This window comes from Camelus dromedarius, chromosome 4, assembly GCF_036321535.1.
Source record: "Camelus dromedarius isolate mCamDro1 chromosome 4, mCamDro1.pat, whole genome shotgun sequence".
Taxonomy (NCBI): domain Eukaryota; kingdom Metazoa; phylum Chordata; class Mammalia; order Artiodactyla; family Camelidae; genus Camelus; species Camelus dromedarius.
In genome coordinates, this window is record NC_087439.1 from 72023552 (window position 1) to 72040307 (window position 16756).

At 43.1% G+C, this 16756-nt stretch overlaps 1 protein-coding gene across 6 annotated transcripts in view; it reads right to left on the minus strand.

Annotated features, from left to right (window-relative positions):
* The window catches only part of SPATS2L (spermatogenesis associated serine rich 2 like), a 157222-nt gene that overhangs the window by 20922 nt on the left and 119544 nt on the right, over nt 1-16756 (minus strand). For 5 of the 6 annotated variants that reach the window (XM_031452047.2, XM_031452046.2, XM_031452045.2 and 2 more), the window contains 2 exons: nt 14883-15089; nt 13391-13526 (listed from right to left, as the gene is read on the minus strand). In XM_031452047.2, coding sequence (XP_031307907.1) covers nt 13391-13526; nt 14883-15089 — 343 coding nt within the window. The remainder of the gene's footprint in view (nt 1-13390; nt 13527-14882; nt 15090-16756) is intronic. The other variant, XM_031452052.2, reaches the window with a different exon arrangement.

Consider the following 16756-nt stretch of genomic DNA (forward strand, 5'->3'; position numbering starts at 1 on the left):
TGTGCTTTCTCCCCCCGAATCATCTGCAATTCTAGGCTTTGAGCATTTTTGCTTTTTGACGGTGATCCTCTGTGCTGGACAGAAACACAGAACTCTTTCATTGGCTTTTTGCTCACCACTAAAAGTTGTCTAAACAGCTTGATAAAGTCCTCAGGAGGGCACCAGACTGAAGATACGTCAAATGTGTTCTACATAGTCTGAGCTCACATAAAACCCATGCTGACCTCACATGTTTCAGAAGTGCCCTTTATCCTTCCAAAAACACATCTTCTCATTTTATCTAAACTGCCTGGATAGTAAAATTTTATTCTGTTGCCATAAAAAAGCTTTTATTATTAAAGCAATAAGGTGTAAGGAGAGGGAGATTACCATGGCAGTGCCTTTATGGTTTATTATACAGTTAATCACGGAGATAAAGTGTCATTTTATAAAAATGTTTCCGCTGCCTTGATTCCTTTCTATGGAGGACTAATAATAACAATAATAAAAAGAATCAGAAAGGCACTTTAGCCGGGATAGATTTATCAATTTCTGCTCTGTGAAAGAGTCTTCTTTAGATGTGGAGATGAAGACACCAAGGGGCAGAACCACTTCATTTGGAAGCTCGGAGGAGCCAGGCCGAGTCTACAGTGCTTCATAAATAAAGATGCTGTGACGCGAGCAGCTACCCCGATGGCCCGTGGTCCAGACGCTGGAGAGCAGGAGCTGCTGGTGGACACGGAGGAATGAAAGGAGAATTTCAAAGGGAGCTGAAAGAACCAGAGTCAGATGTTGAAGAGTTCAAACTAGGCTGTGTTTCCTCTTCAGGAGCCGGCCTCAGGGAGGCTGTGGTAAGAGAAATGGCCTGCAGCCTTCTGATCCCAGACAGATCAGATTTTGCTTCAGGACCTCATGGTGGGTGAAGCGCTTCAGTGTGGAGCTTCCTTAACTCCTCGGCTGCCAAGCAGAACAAAGTTGGCGGAGAGCCTCCGCAAGCAGACAGAGCCTGCACAGCCCGGGGGATGAGTGCACGGCAGAGCCTCAGGTTCCCTCTGCCTCTTAGAGAGAGAGGACGTGGAGACTGCTGGCGAGAAAGCATCCTAATGATGCTAAGGACATGTTTCAGTCCTCCTGGCCTGTACCAAATACTTAAAGCATGTGAATTAGTGATAAGCCGTAAAGCCAGACCTCCTGTATAATTTCTATTTCTCTCGCTAAAGCGAAGAGGAAAGTACAGACAATTTCCCCCACTGCGGCCTCTGCTCTTTACGACTGCATCAGGACTAAGAACTGTGACCACTGGAGGAATGGCAGCTGAGGGAATGGCAGCCTGGTGGCCGCTATGTGGGCCCTGACCTGCGAGCGAGCGTGGATGGAAGAGGCCACCTGTACGGCCCAGGAGTTCAGGCATCTACGTCCCTTCCTCTGGGTGAGAGGACTGTGCCTACCAGGTGGAGAGCAAAAAACTTCCTTTCTACACTTAGGAAGTACTGTGCTGTTACCATGGGTGCCATTTCTAGTCCCGTCCTCCAAGTGTTCCCAGGAATTCTTGGGCCCAGGGCAAAGCTAGTCAGGGTTTTCAGCTCCCCCATTTCTCAACTACTGCTGCTGTCAACAAAGCTGCCTCTAGCCCAACAGGCACAAATCCAGCAGGGCTGTGGGTGGTTCTCTATCTCTAGGGTCGGGAGGACACCTATCATGGCAGGTGCCTACAAATGGCGCTCGTGCTCTGGCGGGGCTGCCAATTCCCCCATTCTTCCTTTCTCTGTTCTGTTCCCTGAAGACTAGCAGAATATGCTACCCTCCAAAATGTTTCTTTAGGATGTTGATTATTGTGAGCTGTGGGCACTGGAAAAACAGCAAATGCAGGGAGAGGCTTTCTGAACTTTCCTTATCTGCCTAAAGACAGACCATCCAAAAGGAGTTCTGTTGTCATAAATTCCCCACCCTCCCCGGCAGTTTCATCAACCAGGGAAGACTGCTGACTCGTCACAGGAGGGGAGACTAGAAGTTGACACCACACTCAGACAGACTTTGTCACAAACTGTCAGACCTTCCATCTGTTCTTCTAAGGACCCATTCATCTTTCATAAAAGCCATTTACTCTCCCCTGAGAGGCCTATATCCCTTCTCTCCTTTCCCTATTAAGATGGTATTTAATCCTGAATTCTAGGCCACCTCAGGCAGGTCTTCATTTTACCCTGGGTATCTCCTGTGTGTGCATGTATACATGTTAATAAACGTGTTTGTTTTCTCTTATTGATCTGGCTTTTATTACAGGGTCTCAGACAAGAGCTCAGAAGGGTCCTTGCTCCTACTCCCTGTCTGCTGGTTACTGTTGTCACCACTCACCGGGTTTCCATGACTCCTTTCCCTCACTTCCCACGTGATCAAACCCACCCCAGAAATGTCTCTCCTGCCCAGCTCCACTTGCCAACTTGACTCAGGCTCATTATCACGCAATTGGCTGTGCTTATTTACTTAGTTTTTTTTGTTGGGATTCCTGGGCCTATCACCTTCTACTCTGTACATTATTACACTTAGGTTTCACAACAACCTGCATTCTCTTTACAATTGGAATTCTTTTATTGAATGCAGCAGTGATTAACGAATTGATCAAAAAAGATGTCTTGAATTCCACTGTGTTACTCGGTAAACAAAACCCAACATGCATGTCTACAGCCTGTCAGCTGGGGTTGGGACACAACTCTGTACAGCTGCCTAGTAATGGTGACCGTCGGGGAAATAAAGAAGAGTTTCTCTAAGCAGGAATCACAGTTAACATACACAGCAAAGTTCCATCCCTTGGGCCGTGACAACCGCACTCAATTTACCAATCAGGCTGGGCCCGTTTTATTTCTGTTACTTTTATCAGAGGTAATATAACCTGTTAAGGTTGATATCTCTTGGTCTGCATATTTTAGATTGGACTTCGACGATGATTTAAATCACAGTTGATGCATATTTCATCACGCTGTGTGCGGTGCATTTCTGGAAGGGGACACATGCAGATGCAGCATAAAGACTAACTCCCAACACACATAAAATCCTGCAGTTCCTTAAAAAGGACACAGTTAATTGAAAAAACAAACAACCGGGTTCCTTTTTCTTCTTGGGATTTAAAAAATGGTATCAGAGTTGCAAAATCCCGCAAATTCTATAAGTCTCACAACACCACCTATTCAACTGAAAAATCTATATTCCTTGTATAAATTTTACATATGATTTTGCTTAATAATATAACTTTATATCTTTGCAGATTACTTCTTAGTTTTGTTTCTTTCCATGGAGATCACTCTTCAGAAAAAGTAAGTTAACAGTATTTCAGTTCCTACAGCTATAAAAATGATATGATTTATCGCCATCTCCTTAAAAAAAAAAAACCAACAAAACTACATCTGTAGAAAAGAAAGCAAACTTCTATCTATGGATGTTAAATCTCTTATAGCACAAGGGTACCATTTAAGGAAGTAACAGTCTTCTCCACATTTTTACTTCATTTTACTCATTAAAAAAAAAACCCTGGGGAATATAGAAAGTAGGATAAAATAAAACAAATTTCAAAATGAAACAAAACAAGGCAAAATCTTTCATTGTCTCATACCCCAAATGGAGCCAACCACTCTGAACACTGTTACATTTCTCTCCAATTTTTTGTGGGTGGAGGTGTCTATGCAGAAGCCATCATGGTGGCCGGACCTGAGTAACTTAGAAACAGAAACTGGAAGAGACTGATGTGGCACCACAAGTCACAGAAATGCCGGCCCACTTCTAACTCAACGCAGCCAGGCCTGGCCTCTGCTGCTTTGGCCTCCCAGGGGCTCCTGAGTTCCTTGGCCCTCACGTGGAAATGAGACGGGAGAGAACGTGCCTCCTTGGTTTGGCTCCAAAGGCTCTCACCACCCAGCATCTCCAGGCTCACCTGCTGACCCTCCTCTTCAGGATCTGCCTTAGCCAGTGGCTTCCCAAGTGGGGAGCACAAAGAAAAGAGTAAATTCTATGTACTTACTTTTTATTCTAAAAAGTAGACTTTCCTAATCTTCAAGATACAGATTAATAGTAGCACAAATATAACTTCTAGATAAATTTTCTGGTTTGAGAGGGATGTGCTCAAAATCCATTGATTGGCGGAGTGAGACCAGAGAAGACACTCCTCCTACAGAGTGCTGTGGTCTCTCTCACTTCTGTTCCGTGTGTTGATTCTTCTGCACGGAATCCTTTCTCCCTTCTCAGGCTGGCAAATCCCTAGCCTTCTTTCAAAAATCATCTCAGAAGTCACCTTTCCTAACCGGCCAGCCAGTGTTGGTCCCCCCTCCCCAAGCTCACTGCGGTATTTGCCATCATGCATTCCACAGCTTGTTTCTGTCTTCACCCACTAGGCCTTGGGCTCTGTTGGGTGGATGAATGAAGAGAGGGGAGAGAAGACAGAGAGAAGGCATGGAAGATGGGAAAGGCGAAGGAGGCTGATCTGGTGACCACTGTGGCCACTCAGAATCAGGGGTCCCTTTGCCTTACTTCTCTCTTCATCAAGCTGTAAACAGTACAAAGCTGTGATGAAATACCCACATCTTGCAGCTGGGATCCCCTGCCCACTAAACAGAAAGGGGGGATGAGTGAACTTCCTCCCAGGGTCTTGGCGGAGAGGGAGAGACATTCACTAAATGCTTATCTGGAAGGGAACAGAACCAGCCTCCACTGAACTTCTATCCTGGGCCAGGCAAGAGATTTTCTAGAACACTCTGAGAAATACATATCTTTTACATGAACCTTTGTAAAACCTTTGTAGAAAGTGACAGCTGTACCCCTGCTTTGTAGTTGAGTAGAAATTAAGAAACTCAACCATTTTCAGAGCTAGAATATGCAGAGATGAGATTTAAACCCTATTCTGTCTAACTCTGCACCCTGTGCCCCCTAATTAAGTGGTTAATAAACCTTGGAAAATGTGACTTTTGTTCGAATATGGCCTACTAAAAACCAAAGGTTCAGTCACTGGAAGAACAATGGAACATACATACAAGAAAATCTATTATATTGACTTCAGTTACAGCTTTTTATATGAGTTGTTGCTGTCCTAGCTGACAAATTGTCCAAAACGACTCCTTGGTCTCACTCTAAGAGACTACACTCTCACTCTGTACTAGTTTAATAAACAGAATTAGGCTCCAAGATCCATTCTGAAATTATGATCTAGGATATCCTACTTTTGAGACTATGATGTATTTTATATTTATACTTATATATAAGAACAAATTTGTCTTATTTTCCCAGTGAAAATGGATTATGTTGTAAATAAACACACACACATACACAAATGATACTCTCCTTCTGGGACTGAATAGTTGGAACAATTTGCTCAATTCCTTTTGATATTTCTGTTCTATGATGAAAACTTAACAATTGCTATTCAGGAGCATGTTACGAAGCTCGTTTGATTGGTAGCCTTCATTTGCTGAAAAAATTCAGAAACCTTTTCAGGTTTCCAGCTGACAGCAGAACCAACTTCTTGTCCTCCAGCTCTTATTGTGAGTTTATTATTCAGCAAGAGGGCTGCAATGAAGGAAAGGTGACTCCTGATGCTAAAGCATGCAACTGACATGACGTATGGAGGTAATCACACATGTGGCTCAGGAAGGCTATTAATTCAAGGCACTATTTATGTGGCTTTCCTGGGGACTATACCAAAACTGAAAAGGCCAGTTCTGTACTTTTTGTATTTATCAGCCTGCTCTGCCTTCATGTCGAGTGATTCACTTGGTCCTTGCAGAGGCCCTGGGGATACATCTAACGTGGAGTAAAACCTCAGGGAGGAAAGAAAATAGGAAAAGAGAAGATTTCACCTCCGAAGAGCGAGCTACACCTATTTAGAATGACATATATTCATAGATGAGGTGTGGCTTGAAATGCACTGGACCACAGGGACTTGCCATAGTCACAAAGTCACAGGAACCTTGAGTTCCTCCATGGTATAAGGTATTCATCCTTTTCACGATTTCTGGATGGATCCTGGAGCTTATTTCTGTTTACTGGACCAGTGCAGAGTAAGGAGAAGGAGTCATTTTGGGCAATTTGTCAGCTAGGACATACATAGGGCTCTTTTGAGGCATAAATGTATTTATTAGCCTCTTCTATGACTGTCCGTTGATATCCTTGGCAGGTGTATGTTCATCTCCATAATGTGCGTTCTTCTAAGGTGCTGGCATAATCTCGACTGTTGGGTGTTAGGAGAAGGAACAGGCTGGTTTAATTTCCGCTGTACAGCACAAGTCACAAGCGGGTGGGCACTCAGAAAAACCATCCAACGAGAAGGAAAGGGATTCATCAGAAAGTTTTGTTTGTAACAGGTTTTGATCAATGGTAATACTGTATTCATTTCCACAGCAGAAGGATGTAGAGACCTCGTATTAAATTTCTTTTAAAAACCACAAAAAAATACAACCAAACTCTTGATTTTGTCTGCATCACATGTTTAGTCTAAGGAGCTGGCAAAATCTATCAATCATTGAACACACTGCTGATACTTTAATAGGGAACTGAAGGTTCGGTCAAGTTATTACATGACAACACGAAGTGGCTGCAAAGGTTGCTAATATCAGCTCTCCTACCGGTAACCCCCTGATGAACACCCCTTGTGGAATGGCACAGAGAAAAGCATCGCTGTGTCACTGGACGACACACTGCTCCAGACACGCCGATGCTCGTGGCTGCACCGGGGATGCTTATACTATTTCCACCACATGGTCACATGGTTTACAATGGAGTCTCAACTCGTTACCTTTGCTTACATCAACATTCTCCATGTGGCTGAACTCCAACACCAAGCTGGCTTGTTGTCACAGCATCTGGTCTGTGACACAGATCTGATTCTAGGACCTGTTTCACCTAATACATTTTCCCCCTGTATTTAGCTATCAAAGTACATACAGTGCCATAATTTCAATACTCTCCTAATTAAGAGAGGGGAATTCAATGGTCACCAAGTATTTGCCCAATAAGACTGCACCATAAGATTGCAAAAAGACCTTCTGTTGTCATTCAGTTTAAATAGCACAAGTGCTGGCACACTTGAGGATGTCACCAGCCTCAGAGGAGCTGGATATATACCATGTATGGCCAGGTACACCAAGTAATCTTGCTGCCTGGCTAAAACCAAAGGAAAACTAATAATCCCCCAAACAGACACTTAATGGAACAACTCCCCATTGCATTTATCTTCACATGCCTCAGATCTTCATCCTAAGCCTGGTCCCCATTGCAATATTTGGTTTTATTGCAAAATGAGAAAAAAGACTCAGGTAGAGACACAATGGCGAATGAAAGTGACAGCTTATCACCAGCTATAACCTTTAGTTCTTAATTTTTCTGTTTTCTTCTAAGGACTGACTTGAATTCCATAATGAAAAATAGACCAAAAAGCAAAGCCCTTAATTTTCTACACTCCAATGTAATTGTTTTGTCTGGTCTTAAGGAAACAAAAATGCAATTTGACCTTTCAAATGTGTTAGCTAGAAGGTTTGTGTTACAGGAAGCACGGGAAAAACATTTTCCCACTGCAATGATGTGAAAGGAGTAGACAATATGGCTTCGTTTTGGGGGTATGTAAATGATTTGGGTGTGTAAACAAAATCTCCCCTCTTGCGTGTGCAGGAGTGAGTTGGGAGAGCAGCTGGGGGAGGGGAAGGTAGCCACCCAGGGGTGTTGCAAAGGGAGGAACCGCCATCCTTCCCTCAAGGAGCTACAGCAGGACGTGCGGAAGGACTGGTGTACTCTTCCTCTCCCTTCCCTCTTGTCCAGCTTTTATCAGCATTACTGATATCTTGGGCCACATCATTCTTTGTTGTGGGTGGGAGTAGGTGGGGGACGCATTCTAGGATCTGCAGGGCATCCCTGGCCTCTGCCAACTAGCTGCCAGGAGCACTCCCTCTCCGCAGCTATGAGTGCCCCCCAAATTTCCAGACATGCCAACTATCACCCGGGGGGCAGATTCATTTGGTTGGGAACACCACTCTAGCCCCAGACGTATCACTCCCTGTGCAGGACTCTCACTCAGTGGTTTTCAACCACAGATGCACAAAAGGATCACCTGAGGTTCTTTAAAAACAAAAAAACCCTATTCCTAGGTTCACTTCCGCCCAGTGAAATCAGCATCTCTGGGGGTGGGACTGAGGCAAAGGCTGGCCACAAAACTCTGAGAGTTTGTAATTAGAGTGCACGCACATATACTTTGGTATAGAGAAAAGTAAATATTAATTTACAGACATCATCTTTCAGTCAATGTTAAGTGACTCACAAAGAGAACAAATAAAAAAACGCATAGAGCACAGAAAAACAAGGCTTTCAGCGTTGTATGGAAAGCCAGGTATGACAAAGAGCAGCTGAAAGTTTGGGGGGTTTGGGGGGAAAAACAACCAACGAGCAAAGAATCCTGCTATGTGATAAGTCTGCAAAAGTAAAGAAAAACGATCTTATCTGGACTCAAACTAAAGTAGTTCCAAGGCTCCGTGCTCCAAGAATTTGATAGTATTTGGGCACTCAAGGAGCAGCAAAATGGAAATACAGGACAGACTGCTTGACTTGTTCTGAAATGCAACAGCTCCACTGGCAACATCTTCTTTGGGAGGTCTTCTTAAGTTCGTATCCCAGAAAAAGGCAGTATTTAAAATGTCACCAGGATGACATCTGGCCTGCGTGTGGGGCCACTCTGCTGACCACTCTGGTGGTCTGTGTGTGGTTCTGCATGGCTACAGACAGGGACCCAGTGGCAGACAAGGGGCCCCCTTCTGAGTGGGATTTGCGGGATGCTGGAAGAAGCACTGCCTTTTCTTCAGCCTGCAATTCTCATGTTCAGAGTTATTCTTTTGGCTGGCGGAGAGTCTCAGCAGACTCCGTTAACTCTGGTTAACATGCCAATCTGTCACTTTGGGAGGGAGGACACACGATCATCAAAAGGATGAGGTTATCAGTTACACAAAAACGAGTTTCAGTGGTTGAAAGGAAGAAAAGGAGAAGGGTACGGGGAGCCCACTACAAGGTCCTGTTGTGCAGTGAGTGGGGTCAGGAGAGAAGCCCCCGGAAGCTCCAAGATGGAGAGAAGGAGAGAAAGCAGACAGAGAAAGAGGAGGTGGGCAAGGGCTTAGGGTCGGGGAGCTGAGAGACTCTTGACCTACTTCCAGTTTCCTGGCACCGCTTCAGGAAAAAATAAACACGAGGTATGGGAGCATTTCTGGCCCCTTTACACAGAAGGCGTGCTTTCACTGATTTCCCTTGCCTGTTTGAAAGCAAAGCAGCCTAAAAATATTGTCCCCGCCAGCCCCCACTCCCTGCAAGCCCGTTACTCGACCCCCAGCCCCAGCACACACCCTACCCCCCGGCTCGATACCATCTTCCATCGTCTTTAGGAGTGCTTTTAATTAGATGCTCAGTTGACAAGGGCATCTAACAATTTTTACAGCTTTATTTTGGAATCCATCCTCTCCCAGCATATGGCAAAACTATCAAGCATTACTCCCTTCCCTCAATGTTTTTTGGATTTAATGTTTTATTGCTCATTTAAAGATGTCAACATCAACTTGGACACACACACATACAGATTTGTGGTGAGAAGCCAGACTGGTTTGCACACAAAGCAATTAAACCTGGCAGCTATGATTCGAAAGAATGAATATTTTCCAGTTGTGGTAGGGGGCCAACCATATAGGAAAGAAACCAGCTGTTTCATGTTCGTTCCTGATGTGACTTTTCACACAGACGCTCATGTTGCAAAATTTATCTTCCGTGAAGACATATTATGAGGGTATATTGGGTCATCTTTGTTCCCCTCTCAAATCCCCAATTCTTTCCGGGAAGATGAGGAGCATCCGTGTCATGGTCATTGAGCCCTGTGTGACTGTGTCCTGGTTAAGTGCCAACTCTGATATTACAATTCAGCTATTTAATAGTTTTCCTCAGCAACATACTGGGCAAAGTGTTTTTCACAGCCAGACTGGGAAGGATAAGCGTTTCCTTCGTTTGACTCAGACACCGGCTCGCTCAGGACTCAGAACCGAGCATGTGCAAACCAGTGCTTTCCCCCAGTGGCACGGTATCATCATTCCCACAGACTTCCGCAGGACTTGGGAGGAATTCGTTCAGGCAAAAGTCACCTCCTGAAGCTGGCACTTTGTTGGCAAAGTGAACATTGAGAATTTCTTACCTGAGAGTGTCTATTTCTAGACTACATGCAAGGCCTGTTGAGTGCTCTGATGAGAGAACTGGGAGGTCCCAAGGAAGGGGAGGAGAGCCTGGACACCATGTCCCTGCCGCCTGGACACCGCGTGAGTCAGCATCTCTCAGAACCAGCGTTCTTTCTGGAAATCTCCGAATCTGGATATACCCTACCATGTAACCCTCAGGTTTCCATTGTGTTACATGAATAGGGCTGCATTCAAAATTCTCTCTAGTGTCCAGAGTTCATAATTTCACCACCACTAAGAAAGCTTCATTTTTTAAAAGAAAGCATTTAAGCAGCCTTCTTTGATTCTGTAAAGTGCTATTTTTCAAGAGCACCACAATCCCTAAAATTCATCCTTTTCTCCTCAGAAAATGAGAGAGAGGCTTAATTCAAGTACATCATCCTGTTGGCCAGGCTGCAGGCTTATTTGGAACAGAGGCAAATGTTTTCCCTTTGGCATAAATGCATGTCAATGGTTGATTAAAAAAATACTTTAGTTTTATTTTTAAGTTAACGTTCATGTCATTACTTGGGGATCATTTTAATTAAGGGTTAGGTCAGAAAACAAGTGGTGGTGTTTTCTCATTTGGTAGCAACAGCGCACAGAAAACAGTTCATCTAAATGTTTTCTTCTTCAGTTTGCAGAAAAAGTGCCAGTTTTCAAGGAGGTGACTTTTAGACAGCCGTGCTGCTTGGCAGAGCTCACTCAGAAGTGGTCCTTCCCCTCAGTTTAAAACACAATGTGAATTACAAGCAGAGAAAAGATACACAACTTCCGGGGGTGCTGACTTTCCTGACCCCACACCTTTAGCTCTTGAGGAGTAAAGCACTCAAAGAATCTAAGTCTCAAGATGTCTCATGAACCATGTGATGCTCATTTTACTAAGGAAATAAAATTAAAAAAAGAAATAAAAGTACTCAGAGCAGCTGGAGGAGAGAGGTAATCTGAGGTCACAGCTACACTCTGTCAATTAGTGTGTGAGTCACTCAGATGGAAGGTATCATACCGAGGCCTCAGAGGAAGAGTTTGTTCTAAAATGCCACAGAGAAGGGTAAGACAGAGTAGTCTTGGGTGAGCAGCTCACTCATGCCTCCAGACAGAGGCTGGCCCACCTCGACCCCCACGAGCCAAGCCTGGCCCACTGCCTGTCTGTGTGATCCCTGGCTGCTTCTACACCACCACAGAGGACCTGAGCACGCGCACACAGACCTCACAGCCCGTAAAGCTGACAGTATTCACTAGCTGGCCCTTTACAGGTAAAGTGTGCTGACTCTGGCTCTAGAGAACAGGCCTGGAAGTTGAGTGTGATCTTATATATTAGGGTAACTTAAGGGTATATTGGAAAAGTCATATAACTGTAAAATTTAAAAAAAAATAAAATTAAATAAATAATAATATTAATAACAATAATAACAACAACAAGACCTTTCTTTACTTCTCCAAGTACTTTCTTTTCCTTTTCTTTGGGGGGGGGCAGGGTAACTAGGTTTATTTATTCATTTATTTTTTAATGGAATTACTGGGGATTGAACCCAGGACCTTGTGCACGCTAGGCAAGCACTCTACCATTGAGCTATACCCTCCCTGCTCCAAGTACTTTCAAACATATTCCTGGAGATGGCTTTGAACAATTAGTAAAAGATACAGTCAGATCCAACAGGGAAGTGTTCCACTAAGGTCGAGATGCTGTGACAGGGTGGAGGGTCAATGATTCCTCACAGAATGATAAATGAAAGAGATGATTTTCTTTCAAGTCCCTGGTGTCTTACGCACCCTTGGAATTTCACGTTATATGTAGCAGATGGTTTAAAATTCAAGAATTTTAGATTAGGTTAGCGTTCGGTGTAACTTAGTTTTACGCAAATCTACAATCAGCAAAAAAGCATGTCAGTGTCAAAGAAAGGACTTGGAATGGGAAAAACAGGCAGATATGATCAAATTCTAGAATCATGGGAGGCTGATATAGGGAACATGAGCCTGGGCATTATGGGTATGTGTTTTCTTTGTCCTGTATTTTCCCTTTAACACCATGATTTTCTTCTGAGGAATCACAGCTCCTCAACTCTCAGTGTAGGTGGGGCTCACCCCACCACTAACTGTATGGTAGGCACACGGCTCTGGCCTGGCTAGTGGGAAAACTCTGTCCCTCCAGCCACAGGGACTGGTTTAGGGACAGATACATGACCCAACCCAGCCAATGGGAATTAGCCCTTGGACTTTTTGTTGGAAATATTGGAAATGAAGCCATCCCTCAGATCACAGGGGCTAAAGATTATGTAAGCTTTGAGCTGCCAGAGTGTCATCTTTGCTGCTATGTGGAGACATCGTGCCTAAGAATGAAGTCAAGAATAAGCAGAACAGGAGATTGTGGGAGACACTGAGAGAGGATATGAGGGAGAGCGAGCATGAGGCAGAAAGAGAGAAACTGAATCCCGATGACATAACTTGGGCTTAGTACCAAATTTGCCTAAAGGAATCTTCTAGAATTTTCATGGACATTGGCCAATAAATCCTCTTTTGTCATTAACTAGAGTGACTTGAGTTTCTGTCACTTGAAACTGAAAGTGTCCTCGCTGATACACTGAGAACATTTTCCACTGATAATAACCTTTTTACTAACAGATATTTCATTCCAATTGTGGACACGAGCAAATGTATAGGGCTGAAAGAAATGTCTTGCATCAAATCACCTGCAGAGCAGGGCAGTACAGAACCAAAACCACAGTGGTGTACCATTTCCGAGTTCCAGTCTTAAAGACACCCAAGAATGGGGTTCTATCACTAAAGCTTATGTAAGACGTTTCTGAGTTTTGTTAAGAATTTTTCTTATTTTATAATGGTATCAGGCTGGAAAAATATTTTTTCTGAGTAGAATTCATAATGTCAGCTTTCCAGAGATTTGTCAAAAATAGCACTTTTGAGGTTTTGTTCTTTGTTGAGGTTGTGTTTTACATCATTCATACACCTCTGGGTCAACTTTAAACCCCAGTGAATTATGTCTATCAGGTCTCCTTTTATTCCAACATTTTCTCTTCTTTTTTTATTCCTAAGACATGTGCTTCTGTCTGCAGGGCTTCAGAAAATCTGCTGAAGTGTTGTTCTGTGACATTTATGTATTAAATTAACGTTTTCCATCTGATGCTTTTACCTATAACAACAGCCCAAGTGCCATAAATTGATAGTTTCTGAATCAAATTACTCACCAGTTGTGTAATTCAGCAAAGGCTGCCTTGATCTTCTTCACGGAGCTATCCACTTCTTCCTTGATCATGACGCGGTATCTAGTTAGAGACACAGTGCAGCGTTGCAAATCCTTCACCGATTTCTCAATATTTGGGCCTAAAGTCAACGTCAAGAGAAAGCGTGTTAAACTGACCACTTGACTTTTTTTTTAATTTGTGAGTTAAATAACAACAGCAAAAGCAACGAACTCCCCCCTTCCAATAAAAAGAGATTTGTCCTTTGTTTTTTAATTTAAAAAAAAAGTTCTGTCAAGAGGATGTTTACCCAGACTTTTTAAAATCCAGAGTGGGTGGTTTGTGTGGCCCCTGAGACAACGGTGACTTCACCAGCAGGCCCTCTGGCTGGGCCATTTTGGGCACACGTGTCTCCTTTGCCCTTTGGAAAGAGGCTCTGATCATTATGTTCTATTATGAGCTGCAGTTTCTTAGAATCTGATATGTCTAAAGACCATTTGTGCTGCTATATAAACACCACTCTGTGTGGTTTAGAGCCAGCGGGGCTTCTGGAAGAGAAAAATGACATAGAGGCTGGGAGAGGTACAAATCAGCTCAAGGAAGGATGGAGCATCAGTGCCAGGCATGCTGGCTCTGGCCGCATCAGTCCTGAGCCAGGCCTGTGATTACAGCCGCAGCACTTAAGGCAGCGCTCGGGGTGCCAGTCTTGCCTGACTTCCTGAAACTGTCACCAGGCTTTACCGATAGTGCAGAGCAAATAGGCAAATTGTATTTATCCCAACAAGGGCATGTTTCTCAGAAGAAAGAAATCTCTCTCAAGAAAAGTCAGAAGGTCTATCAAACCCAAGCCAAGGAAATCAGATACAACTGAGGCTTAATGAGAAGAGTATTACTGAATCTTCTGGCAATCCAAAAGGAAGTGATTTAGCCCTTTTAATTTTTAAGATCAGTTATGTGTAAAATATATCAAAGCTCAAAAAATAACAAAGATATAGTGCGTCAAATTAAAAAAAAAATCCTCTTTCCGTGTAAATTGTCTGAAAGTTCTAACATAGAACTGAATTTACATGAGGAAGATCATATCAGAGCAAGACATACCAGCCTCTTGACTCATCTTCATTCAATGCAAGTTCAGAACTTGTATATGGGGACACATTCAGCAGCCACATTGCTAAAAGAGCTCCTGTATTAACATTTGCTTTATAGGATGTTAGGGTAGAAAGTATTTGTGGTGCAAATTTATCCACACCTACAAAGAGAAGAATGGCCACAAAGGGACAGAGACAGGGGATAGAATTCCACTTAAACACTCAAGACCTTTGATTAACAAGGGAGGAAATCACATCTGGCTTTCGATCTATGTGGGTCACAGAAAGAAATGCAATTTCATGTCTCTCTCTCTTCACTACGCAGTACCTTTTGGAAAGTTCTGTCATTCGGGTACTTCTCTGTGTGTGCAAAATAGGTTGAATCATTTGTGCAAAAGAAATCACTTTACCTCTTTTCTTTGCCAACTCATCTGGCTTTATTTCAAGATGAGCTGCAGGGGCATTGGACTTAACAGGAGATGTTTTTGCTTTAGGCTTGCTTGGGTTACAAGGCTGCTCAGCTGACCACTGCAGGCCATCTGACCTCTCTGGTGTTCCATGTATAGGTTTGGGGTTCCCATCTAAGCATAGTTTCTGTTGCAGTGGTCTGTTGCCTTCTGTAAGAAAACACCAAATAATGACTGTGAAGTGATAAACTAAAAACACTGATGATAAAAGTGATGGGAAATGTCACGATTTTTGTTTTTGTTTCTCTGTTAGCAATAGTGCCTTTCACTGCAGTTAAGAAACTGTTTTAATAGACTCCCCAGAAGATGAAAGGAGATACTAGAAAGAGTCTTGTCCTTGGAGTCAGAAGACCTGGGTGGGTGTTTTGGCTCTAGTAATTACCTGCAGAGTGCCAAGCCACTTAACATCTCTGAGCCTTAGTTTCCTCCCCCATAACTATCCGGTAAGGTCATTAAGAGCCTTACACGAGATGAGCAGTATTTTTCCCCATTCAGTAAAGGCTTAGGTGTCTGTAAGTACAATTCCATATTGAGGCTATAAAAACATAGCCCTCCCATCTCCAAGTGCTACATCAATGTCTTGTGGTATTTTATTCCGAATTAATGAAGGCAGAAGAATGACCAGAGCTGGGGCAAGAATGAAGTGACAACAGGTACTATGATCATTTCATCTAATTTATGGAAGAATTAAATCAGGAAACATCATCACAATAACTCAACTGTATTTAAAATCTAGGGAGTTAGAATCTCTCTGGAGCTTTAACAGATGTGGCAATAAATTAGCAGCGCGTTGCTTTCGGCATCTTTTAAAGGTAGGTTCCTGTTTAGTTTTTGCTGGAGTGAATTAAATGACACCTTAGTGGCCTGAAAAGGAAATGTATCACCCTTAACATCTTACAACCAGAGAGTGCTTTGGGTGTGAAAAAAAACGGAAGCCAGTGTGCTTTTGCAGGTCAGGTTCTTGGAGACAGCTGGGTGTCGTATAAAGAGTGTGGGTTTGGCTCTGGAAAGCCCATGTTCTCATCCTCCCTATGTCTGGATGACCCTGTAGGAATGACTCCACTTCCCTGGCCAGCTGTGGCTCTCACGCAAACAGAGAACAGCATCATCCCTATGAAGCCTGGCCCCCTTTCATATAGTCACCCTGCCTCACTTTTCTCTACTCCATTGTGCCTCATTAAAGTTTAGTGCATTATATTTTAACCCAAGGTTTCCATGTCTACCCCTTCCCTACAGTGGCTATGACTCCCTTGAAGGCAGATACTAAAATCAGTTTCATTTTCAAAGCTCTAGTACCTGTGTCTGGCTCAATAGCTGTCTTGTGATCAAATTAAAGTACATTTAAGATAATTTCCTAGTTAAAAAAAAAAAAGAAACAAAGAACACCTTTCTTGACACTGTCACAAACATTACAGAGACTAGAACTGTAAAGTACAAAAGAATATGATCTGGGTCCTCGTCAGTTTGACTTTAGACGTTTGCTCATTTATGAGGTGTAAATCTGACATTAGTTGAATCCATCACTCATTACCTATATATCAAGAAGGCACAACACATGCTTTACAGGCTGAATACTGAGTACTCTTTAAAAAATTTACTTAAAGGGAAATTATAGCACACAATGAAATGTTCAGCCCAGGTAGTGAACAAAGGAAGTAAGTGCTGAAAACATCATTTCCTCCTGTAATAAAAGAGATTTAAATGGTAGTATGCAATTTTATCCTTAGTTATACTAAAGTTTGGAACTTCACTGTAGGGCCGTGGTTGTCAAAGTTTAGTGTGCCTGAGTTCTCCCTTAGTACTTATTGCAAATGCAA